At 36.0% G+C, this 19,283-nt stretch overlaps 1 protein-coding gene across 2 annotated transcripts; it reads right to left on the minus strand.

Annotated features, from left to right (window-relative positions):
* Positions 1–384: 384 nt before the first annotated feature.
* On the minus strand, positions 385–18,983 carry LOC112559962 (transcription elongation factor SPT5-like). Of its 2 annotated transcripts, none has more exons than XM_025231483.1 (27): positions 18,791–18,983; positions 17,747–17,792; positions 17,217–17,348; positions 15,613–15,703; positions 15,156–15,288; positions 14,804–14,935; positions 14,414–14,513; positions 14,084–14,218; positions 13,604–13,720; positions 12,935–13,036; positions 12,014–12,075; positions 11,401–11,506; positions 10,420–10,495; positions 9,904–10,058; positions 8,037–8,192; positions 7,461–7,558; positions 7,176–7,245; positions 6,574–6,699; positions 5,165–5,290; positions 4,580–4,781; positions 4,067–4,172; positions 3,450–3,683; positions 2,821–3,005; positions 2,300–2,452; positions 1,800–1,912; positions 1,338–1,433; positions 385–976 (listed from the first exon to the last, which is right to left on the minus strand). In XM_025231483.1, exons 2-27 carry the CDS (start codon positions 17,789–17,791, stop codon positions 839–841), a joined length of 3,189 nt encoding a protein of 1,062 aa, XP_025087268.1. In that variant the 5' UTR covers position 17,792; positions 18,791–18,983; the 3' UTR covers positions 385–838. The 2 variants fall into 2 exon arrangements, with proteins under 2 accessions (XP_025087268.1, XP_025087267.1); XM_025231482.1 differs by lacking the exon at positions 18,791–18,983 and adding an exon at positions 18,675–18,758.
* Between the last annotated feature and the right edge of the window lie 300 nt (positions 18,984–19,283).

The raw sequence follows: 19,283 nt of genomic DNA on the forward strand, positions 1-19,283 counted from the left end.
AGCCAGCATGTCATTAAACTGTTCTATACCAACAATTTAAAAGTATTAAATGGCAAATCCACAGTGTCATTGTCACTTTAGAGCACATTTGCTTTCATTAGATTTAAAAAAAAAACAAACGCAAAGCACCACAGCAAAAGATCCTATCATCTCCATGTAGTGTATAATACGACAGCTCAAGTGCTGACTACAACATACCTTTCTTTTCTAAAATAAAGTATTTATTGGCATTCATCACTTATCGATATATATTTGCTTGTAAAAAGATATACTTTTTGATAAAATCCAAAACTGACACAGTCCCCTATGTCTTCACACACCTGCTTCCCTTTGTTTGGGTTTGGATATTTTTTTTGATGAAACAATCACAATACAAAAACCAACTGCATTAAAAAAGATACAAGATGTGGAATTTTTATTTTAATTCAAGACCAAGATACTTTAACATAAAAAGTTGCATCTAAGATTAGACTACGCTCACATGAACGTAAAACATGCAATAAACTGAACAATCAAGTTTTAAATTTTAGTGCTGCAAGAAATAAAAGCTTCCCTTCAATCTGGCAGATTTCAGTGACCAATCTTTTGATGCCAATATCTAAAACCTTTATGTGAATATTTTCCATTGCTATGGACAACATAAAACTGCTGTATCACCACTGTTAGCAAACTATCCCTTGACTTAATGCACAAAGTTTACTTCCACTGCTGTTATTCCAAAATATTCATATGTAGACAGGAAACGTAGGTCTTTATCCTATCTTTACACTTTAAAAAAGTTGACAGGACAAATTTCACAAATGTCATGTGATGCAGAATCAGTGCCAGTCTGGCAACATTAGGACTGCATCCTGCACAGATGTTTGACTGGCAGCATACGAATGTTTTTTTCATCGATTTTGAACACTGCGTCACACCCATCGATGCTGAGAACAGTCCCAACAGTTTCCCTTTCATCTCCAAGTATAACTTTTGCCTGGACAAAGACAAAGTCGCACATTAAAGGATGATGGAAGATACTGATGGCCTATAATGTGCACTCCTCAGTTTCTCTAGTGAAACATTTATTGCACATTATTTCATTTATTACACAATTATGAGTCATTTATAGTACATTGTGAGTCATCCTCACTCACCCCACCCCCCATGACTGAATCTTTTAAGCCACAAGATACTCTACTATGATGAATCTACCCCCTCACACAGTCTAATGCATTTATGCCGATGAACACACCTGAATTTATGTTCTCTAGTGACCACCCTTACTCCTCACAGACATGACCTCCCTATATGCACAAGAGTCAGTAAAGTACAGACCCAAATGCAAGACACTTTACCTTTTCATGTTTTGTTGGGGCAACAGGCTCCAGGTGTTCACAGGCAATATTAACGACTTTGTCATTCTCCATTATGTACACAGAACACATGCCTCCCTGCTCAAACACAAACACACACACAAAACAACTTTTGCTTTATACAACTGTAAATAATGCTGTCAATGCAAGATTACAAATTACAGATTAAAACTTATGAAGTTGATATTAGGTCCAGAGTGACAACTGATCTCAAATAAATATGGACAGTTACAAAATTCTGTTGTGTCAACAGTGGCTCAAACAAGCCAAGTAGAGGCACATTTTAATTTGGGTGATCTCATTGTGAATCAAAAATGCATAATTTCATTTTAATTATGATTTCTTTATACGTTGTAGAATGCTGTTTATCTGATACTACTATGAGGCAGGTAAATGGGCTGCAGATGCTTTAAAATGATCAATGCAATTGTAAATATAGCTCACCGAAATGCTTCTTATGACACCTGTCTGGTAAATCAGATCTGGGTCATCGTGTGTCTCCTTGACTTTGACCAGAATATCTGTTGTGTGCCAGTCAGACAGGTTGTGATCCATGGCTACAAGAATAAAATTTCAGAATATATAGTTCTACTAACACAGCCATATGATCACCTCAAGCCTTTTGGATATGTAATAAAGCATTTTTCTGTACTTCATACAAAAAAATTTTCTTTCAAGTTTACAAAGGGAGATTAAGGATGAACCCAAGGAAAGCAGGAAAACTACTTCTGAGACTTCTTATTTCTAAAGTGCAGATGACAAGACTTTCATCTCATAGATGGAACATAAATTTTTGTCCAGATTTCGGAATCTGTATCCTGTTCAAAAAAAAAAAAAAACCTTAAACCCATTAATTTACAAATAATAAACAAACCCTCTTTTTCAGTGAATCCACTAGCCTAATAGCATTGTCACAAAGACTTGTTTGTCTGCACAATGGTTACCTGTGCCTGGGGTCTGAGGTGTGAAGGGTGCTCCAGGGGTCATAGGGCTAAAGCCAATCCCTGCAGGAGACGGAGTGCCAGCATAGCCACCTGGACTAGGACTTGGCTGGTAGCCAGCAGGGCTAGGGGTCCCCACATAACCAGGACTGTTGGCTGCAACATCCAAATAAGAAAAAGATGCAAAAGAAAAAAATGATTTTCCCCCATCAGAAGTAAGGAGGTGGGAGTAAAATAAAATCTTTTTCTGTTCCATTCATCACACAACACATTCATCATTGTTTGTACATTCATTTGAACGAGTCATGAGCACACAGCTATCATGTTCTCCTGACATTTAACTATCTCTTTGCATTGCTTTACTTATACATTTCTTTGTACTAGTCATGATCACAGCTATCATGACATTGAACTATCTCGTTACATTGTTTGTACATTTATTGGTACTAGTCATGAGCACACAGCTATTATGCATGCAAGCTCCCACATGTTCTCCTGACATTGAACTATCCTAACTTGCACACCTTGGAAAGTCGCAGGAGAGGTGGTGGTAGGGTGGTAGGGAGAGTATGTGCTGCCAGGTGTCTGAGGGGTATAGGGTCCCACAGGACTAGGAGCATCTGCCTGATACCCTGGGGTGGCAGGGTTCGGTGTAGTGGCATAATCTGTTGGTGATGCCTCTTCGTACGGGTAATCAAAGTCATTATTCCTAAGTGGTCAAAAAAAGACATCAAAAAGAAAATAATCAGTTTATCTCCTTCAGTTTCACTAAAGATGATAGCTAATTTTGTAAATTTCAATGTCCAGACATCACTAAGCAAATTTATCAGCAATTATTTTGTGCTCTGTGGTCGAAGTTACTGCACATTTTCTGAACTTTTCATATTTATATGCAGGTAAAAAAAATTATTAAATGTTCACTGAAATCAAATATTACATGTACAAATGCAGATACAAAGCCATTTTTTCAATCAGTCACACAGATCTCAGCAGTTTCAGCTTGTAAGCACAAACCAGGAGAAAGCAAATTTCATCTGTACAATTCACACTAAGCAGAGACTTGAGAAAAATAAATTTTCACAAATCATTAAGATCAAACATGAATGGGTTATCTTACTAGTCATATTATCATGAGAACTTGTTTCTGACATACCGAGAAGGGGTGTTTGCGCTTGATGGATCCCAGGCACTGTTGCCACCACTGGGTGTTCTGCTGCCTGCATCATGTAGAGGAGTCTGTCCTCCATAGTGCGGAGTGCGGCTTCCATCATGCAGTGGTGTCTGTGAACCATACATTGGTGTGCGAGATCCATACATAGGAGTCTGGCCACCATAGACAGGTGTACGGCCACCATAGGTAGATGTTGCTGTTCCTGCTCGTGGCCCACTGTGAAAGGTCAAACATTTTGTTTGTAACCAACAATGAATTTCTAGTGACTATAGTATGTTGAGTTCTGTTTTTTTCTTTTTTCATGACTTGAAATGGTAAGAGTATAGGTCTAGTCTAGGCCCACAGAGTGTCAGTTCTCTTGATGATGTGTAGCATATGACAGAATAACATAACTAGCCAATCACCCATCACAAGCTCTTTTCACCATCCACAACCTTTTCCTAAAACAATAGTCTCCAAAAGATACACTCAGGGTTTATATGAAGTTATGAGTACTGTGCATAGCAAATTTCATTTACAGCTCAGTGAGGTTTCAAAAGAAACAGTATACAGGCTGCAGTTAAGTGTCAGTTCTACTGATCACCCATATTGGCACTTACGTGAGAGTCAACAGTCGAGACTTGTCTACAGAGATAGTTTTACAGGAAGAGTGTAGTTCCACTCTAGCTGTGTCTTCTGTAGCATCTTTGACAATACCAATGTAACCTGTAAAATTAATTGTTTCATAATTTTGATGGTCAAATAATAGATATAAATTGCATAGGAGGATAATACAATAACTTATATTTGCTTAACATGTATCCATGCACATACATACATGCATGCATACAATATTTGGTTGATTTCATCAGTTATTCAAAACCATAAATCAGCATAGGGAGTTTTTTTAGTTTAGTTTATTCCTTGTTGCTCCTTTGAGAAGCATAGGGCCGCAACAAACACCTTGCCAGCGGACCCGGTTTTAGGCAGCCCCCTTCAGTTGGGCCACGGAGTTTTTTTTTTAGGACAATACAATAACTGCTAATGAATGTTTTTAAATTTTGAAAAAGGTTTTTGATAAGCAATAAAATTCAAATTATTGTTGCTCCAAATATAAGCAGCACCTTACATACCCTTGAAGGGCCCTTGCTTGATGCGGACTGTCTGACCAATCAGTTCTCGATCACGTCGAGTCATTCCTCCTCGGCCACGGCCAGCTGAACCAGCTCCTCCGCCGCCACCTCCACCACCACCACCACCACTACTTGGGTGAGCAGGGCTAGAAAGACGTGGTGACATAGGCGCCATGCCTCCCATAGGGGCAGCAAGGTTTTGCTGAAAAAATATTTTTTAAGTATTCCAATACAAAAATGTGAAAGGATGTTTGAAAAGAAGAACCCAGCAATTATCATCTCTACGAAAGGTTTTTTTCGAACATATCACATCATCCTTGACCTAACTTGACATTCTTTCAAGCACTTTTATTTACTAAGAACTGTTTCCACATTCTTCCTCCGTCATCACTGCAGTGATAAAACACAGATGCCAATGATCCACATTTCCACAAAAAGGCAAGCAGAATCTAGTTAGAATGGCACCAATATAGCATACCCAATACCCTTCTGTGATTTGCCTTTTTTGAGACTAAATGTAAGAAAAGTGAAAAGAAAATAAATTTTTTTATCTACACTTTTCTTTGCCCTATGAGGGTAACTTACCCGTGAACTGCCTGCCAACACGAGATGTCTGGTACGACATACAAAGTAACCTCCGTTTTCAGTCATCATTCGTGACATAAGGAAAGCAAAGCTACGATACAAATGCATTATCTCTCCTTGACGACCCTGAAATTAAAATATGTTGTGAGTAATTTATTCTCTCACCCTCAAAATCTTTCATTTAATGCAAATATCTACTTAGTTACTCTACTTATTCTATCTACTTAATTACTCTACCAGCAATCACAAACTTTTGCTATCCTAGAGTGCTGATTTGTTTTGGGGAGTGGGGGAAGCAATGATACAAATTTAAAAGAAAAGTATTAAAGGTACTTGTACTTCTACACTTATCATATAAAAGTTGAAGGGGATCCCTGATCGAAACAGTAATTTGGGATTTTTTCAGAAATCAATCCAAATGACAAAGTAATATAGGTTGATAAAACATTTCTCAGAATTCTTGCTTAATAAAAGCTTTTGTGTGCTAAATAAAATTACAGTAAAACCTCTCTATTAAGACCTTCCTGATTACAACCCCCTCTTAGTTACAACCCTAAAATTTTTCACATTAATTTCGCTATATTAACATCATCCCTATTACAACTACCTCCACAACCCAACTTTGCTCTATTATGACTTTTTCAAAAATCATGTGTTGAAAAAAAAATTACAGTTTATTTTAAAATAGAAAGCTTCTGGTTGACTGTTTGGCCTATAAATTTTCTGCAGAAATAACATAAAATTGATTGAGTACATTTTGAAAGAGACTTCTTTTTCATTGAGTCTTTTTTTTCTGAACGCATCAGAACAATCAATTTTCATAATTTGCAGAAGTCAAATGTTTGCAAAAGATAAAATTTTGCAACCATCTTTTTGCACTCCATTGCAATTTTTTTTTTATTCTATAACCAGTATTACTGGACTGCTTGCAAATGATTTTTTCCAGTTAACTACTAAAACAAGGCTGGTGTATACAAAGCGGTTTAGTCTCATTCATTGTTTAGGCTCACTGAGACTAAAAGCGGAGAACTTCACAAGTGGCTAAGCATTGGTCTCGGCAGACAAATAGCAGTCCCCCTATACACACCCATGTCAGAATTGATAAGCATTACCAATTGAAGGCGAAAAAGACAAAGAAAAGCACTAACTTTACAAGAAAGAGGTGATCAAAATAAGTGATCAAGATGAGACTGCAATCATGATTGCAAATTCTCTTGGTGTGAGAAAAACTCAAATTCAAAATATAATCAAGGAGAAAGGGCAATTATGAAAAGATGGCAGAGTGGTGAAAGTAGAGATCAGAAATTATCTAAAATTCATAACTGCCTCAGAACTCCTATTAGTTTGTTCAACAAAAACTGACAAATTTCCATAGAGATTTCTTTTTATAGGGATTTCCAAAGACTCACAGAATGTGGTCCATCTATGACTTTAACGACATCCTTCACTTGGATGTTATTGTTTTCTGAGTCAAGGGCAACAGCATGCCTTGTGTCTTTCTTTCTTGTGATGCTTTGTGGTTTGACAGACACAACCTGCCAAAAAGACAAATAAAATAGTTGTCCATCATAGGATTTTAAAGCTGCCTTCAATAACATGCTATAAATAAAATTAAACAAGTTTACTATTCTGCCTTCAAAAAGTGATTTACACTTAAATTGGATAAAACTTTTATTCCAGTTAAAAATTTCCTTGTCATACAACATCACTGCAAGAAACCAAGAAGAAAAAAATTCTGACATTATTGGTGATACAACATTTGCTTTTAAAATACTCACATTCAAGTATTGGGCTGTCCACATATTTACCTTTTACATTAATTTACTTACTCCTCTAACCAACAAGAATTTATTAATCTCATTAGTTCTTTTCCCGTTAAGATATCTTCCTTTTCACTGCACACTTGCATTCAAAACAATCTTTAACTCTTTACAGTTCTGAGTTTCTGGCTAATCTTCTATGCAGATCTGGTTTTTCTACTCTATGGTAATTCGCGAAGACTGAAGCCTACCTTGTTGTGCATGTTAAGGACTTGGAAGTTCTCCTTTTCTAGTCGAACTATAACACCTACAGTCTGTGGACTGAAAGAAACAGATGGTTAAGACCAGCCTGCTGACCACAACACCAGGGGAGTGCACTTCTTTATAATTCCAAGGGTAATGGAAAATTGTAGAAACAGGAAAAAGACTTTGTGACCCTAAACACATTTTTCAGTGCAAATCTTAAATGTATTCTCCACTGCAAATCTTTTTTTTAAAGAGAAAAAAAGCTTCATAATTTATTATACATCACTTACTCAAGTTGGACAAGATCACCAAACTGGAACTGTCCAAGGGAATCCACACCTGTAGCCATGTCTGTGCATAGCTGAATATCTTTTGGCAAAACTTTAAGCTGCAAATACAGTTACAAAATACAAAGCATTTCTATCTTTCTTATAACAAACTATGGATATAACATCTATGGATTATTATTTTCTTAAATTCATCAAAACAGGTATCTCTGGAGAAGAAATAATAAAAAAAGGAATAACAAAATACAATCAAAATAATGAGCAGAGGAATAAATAGGTCTAAGCAACAACAAAAACTGGAAGCAGATCAACTGTAGAACAAAAGATTATCTGCAAATAATTTTACCACCTATATAATAAACTTCCAACAGCAGTCTCAATATGTGTATGACCATTTAATGAACAGTATACATAAAGTTTCAGACACCATCTAAAGAGTAAACTCTGATCAATTAATAAATAATATTTAGGTGACATCACCAATGGTGTAACTATGTAAAATAGATCATGGACAGGGTGTACTGAGCTTGCTACACTTTACAAAATTTAATTATTATTACTGAAAGACCTGTTACCAACCTCATGCATTGTTAGGTCTGAGAACAGCACAATCATCTTCTCCTCCACTCTTACTATCAGCCCAGTGTCTCCTTCGTAACGACCTCGAATCACTTTCACGTGATCACCCATTTTGAAAAACTTACGCAATTCATTTGCAGGAAACTCCAGAGGGTTCTGAAAAGATTTAGAAAACATCTTAAAATCAACATTAAAAAAAAATTATCATGATATTTCACAAGACTAAACTGTAATGCCAGGAGAATGATCATCTAGTGCAGTGAAAAAGTCTCGAGCTAAATGTCTCCTAAAAAGGACAGCCATTGACTTAAGCAGGAAAAAAGGCCTGACTACCTTATCATCAATGGTAAGGCCCGGGAGACCACTTTGAGTACTTGCTAGATGACAAGACAGAGGAGCTCAATTTCCAGTTATCTGCTCCAGATTGGTGAAAGTTGACCAATTAACAAGAACACAAACCCAGCCAACTTCCTTCATATCCCTCTCTGTCTATCCAGCATGATCACCTCTCCAGTGTTTCATGGAAATCAAAAAGAGACCCACAGAAAGTGGAGGGAGGGAAGTAATGGTCATGGAATCTGGTAAGAAAGGAATTTTACCATAAAAAAAATATTTCTTCTTCTTATTGTGTCAGATGACATAATTTTGTGACAAATACATGTGTAAGGAGGGGTGTGCAGCAGTAAATAAAAAGGAGGTTACTTCTACAGAAGCAGAAAATCTTATGTCCATCAGTTCCAGCCACTTCATGCTAAGCTACCCAGCACTGGAGACAGGGTAGGCCAGACAAGTCATTTTGTGAGCAATACGCTCAGCCAACATGCTCCAGACTCCATCCACATAATCAGAGTGCGCTGCAAGGTACCTCAGGGAAACCCTAGCAAACATCATCTCACCACCAGACTATTGCCTTAATGATATTCATGGAGCTTCTTGGGAATCATCAATGACAAGGCTACTAGAATGGAGCTCTGAGGTAAGTCAGGACCCCTGCTTAGGCACTGGTTCCTTGCTAGATAAGCCCATTCCATAAGCTTTGAGGTCCTACACTGACTAGCTTAGTATATGCCAGGGAAAGGATGATGGGTGAATTGGTTAAGTTTGTGTACTCCCTGTTCATTGGTCAACTTTGACCTACTGGGAGTGGGTCAGTGGAATTAAGCTAGCTAGAAGGACAATCTCCATAGTCATGACATCTAGTATAACATGAACAAGAAATTTTTTTTTATTGTTGTAGCAATTGCAATAGAATCTGCAAGAAAGACTGTTGAATAAAAATGCTTTGGTAGAGTGTATGAAGCCCATTTCTTGTTTACTTCAATTTGCTACATTATTTCTTTCTTTTGGGGAAGGTTTCCATCAAAACAACTTTTGTAGTTTGGCAAACTTTAATACTGCACACCATATCATACAAGTTTTTAAAATATTGCTCTCAAACAAAACATTGCTCATTATAGTAGTAGCAAGTATACAAGCTCGCAGTTTAACTTTTATGGTCCATAAAAGCATCATTTCTTAAAGTCTCTCTTGTTCAGAGTTTTCCATTATGTGCTTGGCAATCTTTGGAAAAGAGCTGCTGCCACAGCTTTTGAGACTTGATTGTACCTAAACTAGTGTGAAGTTAATGTTAAGTGTGAAAATTGTAATACCTATTTTAGTACTCTTTCAAATCACAAAAGCTTGTATTTTGAGGTTGGTCCTCATTACAGATGCATTCCTCATGAAAAGTCACTTGGTGACATCAAATACATTGTCTTAAAAGTAAAACACTGACGGACATAAGAATAGGAGAAACCACTATTCTGAAGCCTATCAGGAATGTATTCTGAATCATTCTGGTAAACACATATTGTTATAAAATTCTCACCTTGAGATCTTTGTGGTTGGGTAGAAAGGTGATCTTGTTCCCATCAACCTTGATGACTTTACCCTGCAGATTTATCAACTCACCCTCTGCAACTTCCACTACATCACCTGGAGCTAGATTGTGGACTATCTCCCCACTGGCTTTCTCTGGAGCCACTGACACAAGTCAAGGACAAATCTGGCACAAGGACTACAAGAAGGGTTTTATTTCATGATGCACTGTAAGAAAACAACTCTTCTCAACGAAGAGAGTGCTTAACATAAGCATATTCAAAAATATTACAGAAAACAAATGATACTTCAAATGTATAAATTAATGGATTAGTGAGGGATTCAGTTATCTGTGTCAACTTCCATAAACTCTAATTATTTATCACTTCTTGTTCCTATTCACCCCCAGTGGAGCATAGGGCTGCAAAATTATCTATCACATAACAAGATTACTATGACTGATGGTTTATCTGCCTCACTACATGACTATGTCCATCACTGTTTAAAAACTGCTAGAAGAGGATACATTCCACATCAATACCCTCAGGCTGTTCCTCAAACTTCTCCAGCTCAACCAGAGTAGGCTTGATCCCTTCAGACACCTGAAGAATCATCCAAATAATGTCACACTTCATACTAAAACTCCATTAAATCATCATCAAATATATCTTCATTTTCAGATACACGTATAGTCAAGGAACACTTCTATAATGTTACTAATTTTGTTACTGCTGTTTAAATACTTTCTTTTTAGTTGATTTACTGTTATGATTGATTGTTATAGTGTTTCTCTAAGGCAAACTTCTCAAGTATCTTCTCCAACCTTGGTTAATTCCTTCAAACTAAATAAGACAAAGACGTTTGGACAGAGGTCTTTCTCGTACCAAGCTCCATCAACTTGGAACAGATTATCTTCGCACTCTGATTCTCTTACTACCTTTAAGTCTGAACTTAAGACACATCTTTTCAGGACGATGAATTCGTTGTGACCCTCTCCTGAGCATGAACATGCATAACATGGGTCTGTAATTTACTTTGTGTATAAGCGTATGTTGTAGAAGTGAATGTGTCTGTTATACGTGAATGTGAGTGCATTGTTGATGATGATCTAGTCTATGTATGATTTGTGTAAAGTGCTATGAGCAAATCTTCAGAAAGGAGCTATATAAATGCTTATTATTATTATCCCATGCTATTGGAACCATTAACTCCGGTATAAAAAATGTCAATCCGAAATTTACATCTGAAAAAGTGTGTTCGAAATATTTATCATCAGAACAATTTTCTGGAACAAAGTATATTCCCATACTTAGGTTCAACTGTGTAAAAATAATCACAAAGTGTAAATGAGAGATCTGACTGATGTACATCTTTACTTTATTCCTCACAAATTTGTAATAAATAAAAAAAAAAAACAACCTAAATTGTGCTGTACAGTTATTAGTCTCACGGACTGGTATAAACTGAAACAGATTTTTAAAAATACTTAAGCGTAACTAAAACTTACAATTGCTGACATGGCAAAGCTTTTGAACAAAAATCCCTTGCGGTTATAGCGGTTTCCTTCGAAGATAACAAAATCACCATCTGTACTGACTTCTCCTCCAATCGATCTAAAACATATTTATTTTCAAATCAAATAACATGTCAAACTGACTGGCACAGCTTGACTTTAACAAAGTCTGTCTTTTTAAAATATCAAAATGTTTTGATTTCTGAACTGATGTCAATATATATGTTGAAGCTGAAACACAAAACGGAAGCGCGTGTGTGTGTGTTTACACATGCAAAGCAGAAACTGTCTTTGAAAGATAAAAAAATTCAATTATAAATCTTGCAATACTCTTCACAAAATCCTAGGAAAGCCTTTGGAGGTCCATTGAACATGGAGATGGCCACTGTTCTACCCCAAACCTTAACCCAACTATTACCCCAAACCCTATGCCTAACCTCCACCTATCAATGATTCTAATTTACAGGAATATGTGAATATGTTTCATACATACGTTCACATTTAGTACTTTTGAAATTCCTGCCATATAACCAGTGGGTCATTCATTAATTTTGTGCTGTTTATGATCTTTAAAATATTTTTAATCAATGTTTCATAACCCTCTCACCTCACAGCATCCACATCTAGTAATTTCTGGGGAGGTCTTCTTTTCCTCTTCTTCCCCTGATCCTTTGAAGAATACACAAATTTATAGAAAATTTCAAAGAGAAGCAAATGTGATAATGGTACAAATCAAAACTAAAATCAATTTTATGATACTCAAAAGTAGTCCAGGTAAAATTAATAATAATAATAGCACACTGCCTTTCTTAAGGTTCAATATACATTAAAAAGGAAAGGTAAAATACACAAAGACACACACAAAATGTCCATAACACATACAACACAAAACATCAACAAACTGATACATCAACAGCCATTGACACAAGACAGAATATCTGACCATCTAAAACAGACCTGGGCAAAGGAGGGCCGCGGGCCGGATCGGGCCCGCCTCCTGGCTCTGACCGGCCCGCCCGCTGACCCGTCCGCCAGTATAAATACTATATATACAGTATTGGGTAAAACTGAGTTAACTATATTAGTCCGGCCCTCTAAAACCATCCCAATTTCTCATCCGGCCCCTTGGGAAAATTAATTGCCCACCCCTGATCTAAAATAATATTTGCTATTATTCAATAATACCTATTTTAGTTCTATTTCATTAATATGAAGACTTTTACTTTCATCTGGTAGAAAAACAGTGCAGTTTGATACTTTCTCTGTGTTTCATTACTTAACTGTGTGAGGGCTTAATATGTTCTGCAGTACTGTCACAAGGAATGAGTTTCTCATAATTGGTAACAAAAAATCCCCCCAAAATGTCTTACAGTGTCTAAAATAAATATTTTTAACAGGACCCATACAAAGATTGCACATATATATGCATTTACACAAAACTTTTATGAAATAACTGTTCAAGAAAGTAAGATTTTACTGGTCAACAGATAAAGTTGCAGACTGCCAGCTTTCTTGAGAAAGTCTTTACCTGATTTGCTGAAGAGCGAAGGATACCCCTTGGCTGAGTGTAGTCAATGCGAGGTATCATCTTCAAATGAACAACATTCTGTGATGGCTCCACATAATCCACCTACAGAATTAAAGGCACATTTGCAAACACCTGAACTAGTATATATTCCACCTTAGATGACAAAGAAATGTGAACATACACATATTCTCAAAATGTTTACTGGTAACATGACATAAAAAGGAAACTCTTCCCATACAGTTTGCACCCACACATATGAACATCTCTGTAGCTACAGCTCAGTTGTGTCAATTTGTCCGTATTGACTAACCCATCAGATCTCAGCTAATCAGCAAATCCACAAATTTACCATTAGCAGGGAAAAAAATCTCCAAGACTTAAAAAAAAAATTGTTTTTAAAGAAGGCAAGAATGTGATCACAGTACAGAAAACAACCAAATCAAAAGACTTGGAAAAAAGTGAAACATTGGCACACTATTTACCAGCTGTTCCTGTTCTTTTGTTACCTCATCAGATAAGTCAAAATGACAAAATGGGAGATTATGACAATATAAGAGATACAGCTGGAGTTTGTAAATTTATGTAGGAAAAATTTCAAGTTCATGTCAAATCTTCATGTTCATGAAAAAAATGTGTTTTCTTGAATAAATTAATGTCAGCTGACTTTACCTGAGCAAGATCATCTCTGAAGATCCCCCGCTTAAGCCGAACCCATGTTTTTGGCTTAAGGTTGGCTGTTTCCTTCACAACCTTAAGCACATCAGTCATTTCTCTGATAGGAACCATCTGCAATTAAGCCAGCATAGTGTCTTCAAGAAATAAAATCAACACTGAAATTTTTAAAATGCTGAAAGTGAGACTAATTTATCAACAACAACAAAAATCATAAAATATATGTTGGCTTGAATATTTAAGCTATTATTAACAGATGTACCACGCAAAAGGATCACAACTACAAATTTCTTAATGTCTCAAAAAACATTTTATATCAAAAGAATAGATGACCCAGTTTTATTGTTTCATAACAGGTCAGTTAAAAATCTGCTTCATGAATGACTGCAATCAGCCATCAGATAAATATATTCTCAAGCCAAAACTGCCAGTATGTAATGAATTTTTCTGAAATTTAAATGCCTAAAGGTGACTAACCTGCTGATTATAACATCCAACTCGAAGGTTACCAATGCCTTCAATAGCCTGCTTCACATGAATCTGCTTGTATGCTTCAATGTATATATATCCTTTTAATCCCTCCTTGGCCACTACTGATTTAATCTGCAGAGGCTGCACACAGTAAAAGATTTTTTTTTTTAACAAAACATAAAAATACTTTCGCGCTTCAGCAACTTACTTCAGAAAATTTTATTTTTCAATTAGAAAATCTATAAAAACCAAAGTTTCCACTGTTTGCCTTATTCAAATTAATTTACAAATAGATGCTCTCAAATGATTCAACTATACATTAAGTACAAAACTAACCTCATCAGTGTTCTGAAACGCAATCATTTTCCGCATAAGATGGACCACAACAGCCTTCTCTTCTCCCATTCTGCACTTGACAACCCATAAATTTGGATCCCTAAAAATTAGAATAAGATGTCACTTTTTAACTGAAAAGTAATAATAATAATAAAATATAAAATAACCATTTGAGATAAATAACAACTACTGGATAAAGTGTAAGACTTGTCTCAAAGTTATTGTTTTAGAATTAAATATTATTTCAACATTTAACTGGCAAGTTCCTTCCTTCTGTTATGCCTTAAAAAAAAATCTAACTTTTGAAAATGCTCTTGAACAAAACACAAATGCTGGATTAGATCTAAAAGTGAACAGTTACCTATCGTGGGTGTTTTATTTGATACTTACTTCACACCAGGTAATCGTCCTTGTTGTGTGATTTCATCTGACATTTCCTCCCCATCACCAAAGCGATCCATTGCTGTTGAATCTCCATATCTTTGACGATAATACGCTTCAATCTCATCCTCATCTTGACTTCTGTTAACAGACATATATTTCTTCATACACAGCTGTCAAGAAAGAAACACCAGCCCATCTAATTTTTAAAAAATACACATATATATAGATAAAAATCCATCTCATGTATAATTTATATTTTTCTGTAAACAAATGTTTTGAAACCTTTCAAAAAATAGTTGGTTATTAGCACAGTTGAAAGTAAATTTTCTTTGCCCACACTCAAATAAAAATTACTCACTCTAAAATCTGATTAAGGCGCTGATGACTCTCAATTTCCTTAGCACTTGGACCCTCGTATGTTGACTTTCTGTCAATAAGTTCTTCAGCACCTTCCTCCCACTCCTCATCATCTTCGTCTTCTTCATCCACATCTAGTTACACATATATATATTGATGGAAATACTAGTGATTCATGTCCATTAACAAGGATTCTTAAAATAAGGAGGGCATATTTATCTAAGGCAGAGTTTTCACAAGAACAAAAGAACAAACCTGACTTCTTAAAACAATTAAATTATTTTATATGTAACTAAGCAGCTGAAAATTATTAATCATGCCTGAAGACCAATCTATAGTTCTGTATAAAATATTAACAAAAACATTCAATGAAGTTAATCTCACAGATACTGAACTCGTTAAAAGATTTATAATAAACCTACCACGGACGTGTAATGCAAGTTTGTGAACCTACTCACCAGCTTCATCTATGATAAAACCCAAGGCTCCCCGCCTCTTTTTTTTCTTAGGACGACCAATTCCCTCTTCTTCGTCTTCATCATCGTAGTCCTGTGTTTAAAGCATTCAAGAAACCATGACAGTACAGTTAAATAATAACAATGGCAGATAATTTCTGAAGGCTAATTTCTAGATAATTTCTTAAGGGTGATTGTAAACAAAAAATTTATACTATTTTAAAATATAATGTTTATAAAATTGGTAAAATTGAGATAATTTCTGAAGGCTAATTTCCAAATAATTTCTAAAGGGTGATTGTAAACAAAAAATTTATACTATTTTAAAATATAATGTTTATAAAATTGGTCAAAAACTAACAACCCTTAAAAAGTGTATGACCCAAATCCACATATTAAGCATCAAAGAATAGTTCCAAATGTCAAAGAATATTCCTGTTTGAGTGTTAAGGGGAATGAAATCAACATTTAAAACAAAGTGTAAAGTTAACTAGTCTTTTTAACTGGCAACTACTGCCTAAACTGATATAATAGAATATCTCCAGCAGCAAGTAGTTTCACTTCATTAATATGTATAAAATGACAGCTATAAAGAAATAACAATTAGGTGGAAGTTTAGGAGACATGTATAGGAGTCTTTCAGCTTGGAGAGAGGGTGGTGGTGGTGGTGGTGGGAGAGACACCAAATGCACAGAAAGATGGTTCATAAATTTGTAAGAAAAGTGAGTTCTGCCTCAACTCCAAAGGGTCATCACTGTCATGTATCTATGTTTCAGTAATGAAGAAAATGTTGATTTCATGCTCAAGTGTGTATTCAGCAGTGAGATCAGACTTCCCAACAATATTCATAGATCACAAGGTGACAGCAACAAAATCTCCACCATATATAATGTCGTGTGTCGCTTGCTCCAGGAACTGGTCATGAGGTAATAGACCCAGCTCTGGGCACATCGTGGGCCAGGGGGCGTACTTGACACTGTCTGTTGCCGTGGCCTTGACATAAGACATGGGGGCAGGGGCCCTATTGCGTAGAAAGAGCAAAAGCCCTAAGGTTAGACCGAGACTATATATTGAAGGCCTGGGGTCAGATCGGGAGTAATAGAGAAGAGCTTCGGTGCAGGGAGACGTTGGTGTACCCAGTGCTCGGCTGTGTGCTTTCCCTGGGATGGGACTCTACATATACCACCACATAGGAATGGAAGCAGGCCTGCTAGACCTCAGTGGAGGTAGGGGTTACCCCACAATAATTAATACAAATTTTCCTTTCTGTGAGATCTCTACTCCTGGGTGCACAATGACAATAATAAGGGCAAGCAACTGGCAGATCCACAGACACAGAAGAGGTGGCAACAAAGCAAAGGCACAGCTTACACAAAAACTTACAGGAGTGATGCAGACTAAGCTGAAGAGAGATCAATTGCCTGTATGATGTACTAAACAAAAATCAGTCTATAATTTTATGGGGGTGGGGGGAGGGGAAGAGGGTAGAAACACTGAAACAAAATCACCACAGGTTTTGTAAAAGATCTGTTACACTTTAGATGCGCTTTTTTTCCCCCCCAAGACAGTCAGCTTTTGATTTACGATTCTTCTGAACAATGGCTTACCTCTTCGTCCTCATCATCATCCCCTCCTTCCTCATCTACTTCATTGTCATCATCACCTGGTTTATCTTCTGCATCACTTCCTTCTTGTCCAGCATCACTGCCATCATTTTTTGATTCATTCTGATCTCCACCCTGTGTATTAAAAAAAAAATGGTAAATTTATATAAATCTGTAAGTGTAATAAACTGTGATTGCCTAATACAGTACAGCCTTCAAAGTCTGCAAACACTTTATCCTAACAAAACCTTTAGTTTTACCTCCATGGCACATAAATCATAGCCAAAAACATGAACATGCTTCCATGTATGCATTCTGGATTGATGAATACATGATACATGTGTATACATACACAAAACCTTTTCCCTGATTAAGAAATGTAAAAATTATTGTAGCCACATAAAAACTTTCGAATGGAAAAAAAAAACATGAGAAGTCCCTCATTTTTATCATATGTGTGCATAGTTATCACTTAACAGTGATATTCTAGTTCACAATTTTGATAAAGAGGCTAGATAATATTACATCCTCACCTCACTTTCAGCATCTGAAAAGGGACTGTCTTCACTGTCAGACATTCTGCAAAATTTACAGAATCACAACTATTACTGTTAATGTGTACCTTTTTCTTCATTAAGTTTTGCTGAAACTAATTTAACTGTGAATGGACAGCTTTTCGTAATGTAGTGATTAGTGAGTTATTACACATTATAATTTACAGAAAAGATCTGTCGCTTTTCTTTTGTGTTTTCTGGCTGGAAATTGCTTCTGTCAGTCATGAATGTATTACGTTCTTTCTAACACAATTAGGCTCGAACATAATACTGTGTCAACATGCCTTCTAAAAATAAAGACTGATAATGTTCTTTGGGGATTTAAGCTTTGACTAGAAAAGCAAAGTTTCTCCCCACCCCCACCCCCAGTGCTGTACAGTCTCAAAAAAGGGGATTGTAGTGATTAGCAAGTTATCACGCGTTATGTTTCACGGAAAAGATCATGGGCTTTTGTATTTGCTTTTCCGGCTGGGAGTCATTTTTGTCAGCCATAATTGCTTTCTGTTCCAATGCAACTTGTTTGAAACATAATACTGTGTCAAAGTTTTTGACAGCTGAAGGCAGCACGTTACTCGTTATTAGCAAAAGAGCAGTAAACAATATAATTCTTGATAGCATACATTTACATAATCAAAAATAAGCAAGCTTTAATTACCTAGATTATTTTGCATATGCGATGGACTTATGATTAGTATTACCTTGGAAAACGATGCAAAACATAATCACGCTTTTAAAATTAAAGCAATAATGCCACAAATAATAATTTTAACTTAGCAACACAAATTAGTATCTTTGACGGAACACTTAAAAGATTATTTGTCGTTACGTTAAATGAGGACTAAAAAATACTGCAAGCGGTGATGGCTGCATAGTTCTAAAACTGTCAAAAAGATTCAGTCATTTTTACCTTTCGTTCAACAGGATTAAAGGAAAAAGTAAAGTTTGATATAAGTGTAAGTATAACGACTTTGGAAAAATAATATAATCTTGTCTTGGGCACAAATTTCACATCTGAAAATTTACCTTTTGCTTACAGCTACAGAATACTTCCGGTAAGGCGCTGCATCAAACGAGTTGGCTCCCTTTCGAACGCAAGGCGTGGATTGAAAATAAATAATTACACAGATTATGTGTGTTGGTTGTCTATTCTTCAAAAAGGCAGATATTTTGTCTGTATTTGTGATAGTTGGGAGAGTTTGTGATATACCTTTTTCTTTTTATCAGCACTGATCAAAAAGAAGTTTTTGCGTGTAAAACTATTTTCCAGTCATGCAGATATGCTCATAGATGAAAAACTATAAAGTACGTCTTATTTGCTATACTGTGTTGTTGAAGTGTTTCCCATTAAAAAATGCATAAAACCTAATCTGTGTAAATTTTTTTTTTAAGTTTTGGTTAGTACTTGATGCTTTCAGTCTCTAGCTTCATATCACACGATGAGTTTTTTAATGTGGGCCGGATCAATGCCTTCGGAATCCATGGCACTTAAAAATAACTTGTTTTATAGCTATTATTA

This window comes from Pomacea canaliculata, linkage group LG3, assembly GCF_003073045.1.
Source record: "Pomacea canaliculata isolate SZHN2017 linkage group LG3, ASM307304v1, whole genome shotgun sequence".
Classification (NCBI taxonomy): Eukaryota; Metazoa; Mollusca; class Gastropoda; order Architaenioglossa; family Ampullariidae; genus Pomacea; species Pomacea canaliculata.

Excerpts from the sequence above, each read along its gene's own strand:
- LOC112559962 (XM_025231483.1), bottom strand. The coding sequence starts at position 17,791 with ATGTCTGACAGTGAAGACAGTCCCTTTTCAGATGCTGAAAGTGAG. Across the intron at positions 14,514-14,803 it reads GGACGATTACCTGGTGTGAA|GGATCCAAATTTATGGGTTG; the intron begins GTAAGTATCAAA and ends TCTAATTTTTAG. Across the intron at positions 12,076-12,934 it reads TTCGCTCTTCAGCAAATCAG|GATCAGGGGAAGAAGAGGAA; the intron begins GTAAAGACTTTC and ends TATTCTTCAAAG.